Below are 2,296 nucleotides of genomic sequence, written 5' to 3' on the forward strand. Positions count from 1 at the left end.
CACCTCCCACCTCCCCTCCTCCCGGTTGTTCTTTGTTCCGAGGCTGCGGGTAAGGCCGGATCCTCGCGGTCAAGGGTTCGGGGCGATAACTCAGACCAGGGGTGATAATCCACCCAAGCCAGACCAGCCTCCCCGCGCCCGCGAGTGAGAAGGCCGCTGAGACCCCGGCCGCTCTGCGAACTGTCCCCACCCGGCTCCAGCCCCAGTCCCCACCGCAGGCCTGCAGGGAAGGGGCTTAAGTTCGCGTCCCCGAGCGAGCGCGCTTCGGTGGGCGCTGGTCGTGGGGATCCCTCCGCGCCCCGACCCGACGGGCGCCAGCCTCCTTTTGCAGACGGGGACAGGACCCGCCCACTGACCGCGCTGCTTGGCCGTCTCGTAATCCGCCTTGCACACGAGCCGACTGTCTTCCATGAGGTAGAACTCGTCGCCCGTGGCCAGCTGCCGCTTGCACACGACGCAGGCGAAGCAGTGCAGGTGGTACACGAAATCCTGGGCGCGGCGCACCACCTGCGTGGGCGGGATGCCCAGCTGGCACGCGGCGCACTTGGTCCCGAACCGCCTGCGGGACGCACAGGGCGCGGCTCAGCGTGGCGTTTGGCGGCTCCTTCGCCCGGAGCGGGTTGGAGAGCGGCGAGCGGGGCGCCGCGCTGGGCGGTTCAGGAGGGAGGCTCACCCCGGCCCTGCCCCTAAATCACCGGCCCCGGCAGCCTCGGCGGAGCCGCACAGAATACAGGGAAGGGACCCAGGGACCCTGGGGACCGGGTCAGGAAGCTGGATCCGTGGGCCAGGTCCCTTAGACCCCGGAGGCTTGTGCCTGGAAAGCACCCCCTCCCGAGCATTAAGGACAAAAACAAGACCAGAGTTAAGAGGGAGTAAATCCAATCGAGTTCTGCAAACCTGGGTTATCTTTTGAACGACTGTTCCCATGATTTACAAAATTAATTACCTAGGAAAAATTAGGCGCCAGGCCTCGCAGGCCGGGGCTGCGGTGGAGCTGCCCCAACCCCTGCCCCCTCCCCACATGGGTGGCGGGAGGGGCCGGCTTGGCGGGAGCAGACTTCCCCCCTGCCCTCCCCGCCGGGGCTCGGCCGCACTCACTTGAAGAAGTCGTCCTTGCAGTAGACGCTCTCTCCGCGGCTGAAGCAGCGCTCGGCCAGGGGCGCGTGGCAGTCGCTGCACCTCAGACACTTGCTGTGCCAGTGGCGGTCCAGCGCCTTGAGGATGAAGCGGTCCAGGATGTGCTGGTCACAGCCGGCACACAGCGGGATCTCTGTAGGCCGAGGAGCCGCCACCGTCAGGGGTGCCGCCCGGAGAGGGAGCATGGTGGTCACCTTCCCGCTCCAGCCTCCGGGGCCGGCCGGGGCTGCCAAGGGACACCCCCTTCCCTGCAACCCCTCTTCCCCAGCTGGCACGAGTGGCTGCTTGGCCTGCCAAGCGTAGCGAGTACCCAGCACCGAAGTCCAGAGCCGGGCCCACGGTTAAAATTGGGGGAAACTGAAAACGGTTTAGAAGTGTGCCCTTGAGCAGGAAGGGACCCAGGCCGCCCCGTTAGGCCAGACACCGTCGATTGCAAAGTGTTCCCAGTTAGCACGAAGGGTGCACGTTGAGCTCAAACGAAAATCCCGCCCTAGGGGCTCTCTCCGTCACCAGGAGGCAAGGCATGGTCGTGGGGCACCCACCACCCAACCCCCATCATTATTTTGCACAATTAGATACCATTGCAGCTGGAGATTGCTTGTTTAAGCGTGGCCACCCAGCCCCGTGGCCCTGTCTGCAGGCACCAACGTAAACACTGGTGTCCTTGTCATCTTTGGGAACCCTGGGGGGTACTTATGCATGGGCTGGACAAATGCATCCTGGTCACCAGACCCAATCTCCGGTGCCTGGCAAGAGTTGCTGGGACACTTGGTCCTGCTGCCCCGGGACTGCAGGCTTCTGGGGGAGCCAGGCTGGGGAAACTCTGGAGTGGCCTGCGGGAGCCACTGGCCCATAAGGGGCTTTGCAGGGTGCCCGTGGGGTGAGTGTCCCTGTTGATTTAGAAAAGGTCTTCCGGGGGCGCCTGGGTGGCGCAGTCGGTTAAGCGTCCGACTTCAGCCAGGTCACGATCTCGCGGTCCGTGAGTACGAGACCCGCGTCGGGCTCTGGGCTGATGGCTCAGAGCCTGGAGCCTGTTTCCGATTCTGTGTCTCCCTCTCTCTCTGCCCCTCCCCCGTTCATGCTCTGTTTCTCTCTGTCCCCCCAAAATAAATAAATAAATAAATAAATAAATAAATAAACGTTAGAAAAGGTCTTCCGA

At 63.5% G+C, this 2,296-nt stretch overlaps 1 protein-coding gene across 2 annotated transcripts in view; it reads right to left on the minus strand.

Annotated features, from left to right (window-relative positions):
- Window positions 1–2,296, minus strand: part of LHX3 (LIM homeobox 3) — a 10,150-nt gene that overhangs the window by 1,971 nt on the left and 5,883 nt on the right. Inside the window, exons 2-3 of one of the 2 annotated variants that reach the window (XM_040464389.1) lie at window positions 1,099–1,270; window positions 357–559 (exon numbers count right to left, since the gene is read on the minus strand). In XM_040464389.1, the coding sequence (XP_040320323.1) occupies window positions 357–559; window positions 1,099–1,270 (375 nt within the window). Of the gene's footprint in view, window positions 1–356; window positions 560–1,098; window positions 1,435–2,296 lie in introns of those variants that run through there. The other variant, XM_040464388.1, reaches the window with a different exon arrangement.

This window comes from Herpailurus yagouaroundi, unplaced genomic scaffold, assembly GCF_014898765.1.
Source record: "Herpailurus yagouaroundi ecotype Mexico unplaced genomic scaffold, PumYag 440, whole genome shotgun sequence".
In the NCBI taxonomy this organism is placed as follows: domain Eukaryota; kingdom Metazoa; phylum Chordata; class Mammalia; order Carnivora; family Felidae; genus Herpailurus; species Herpailurus yagouaroundi.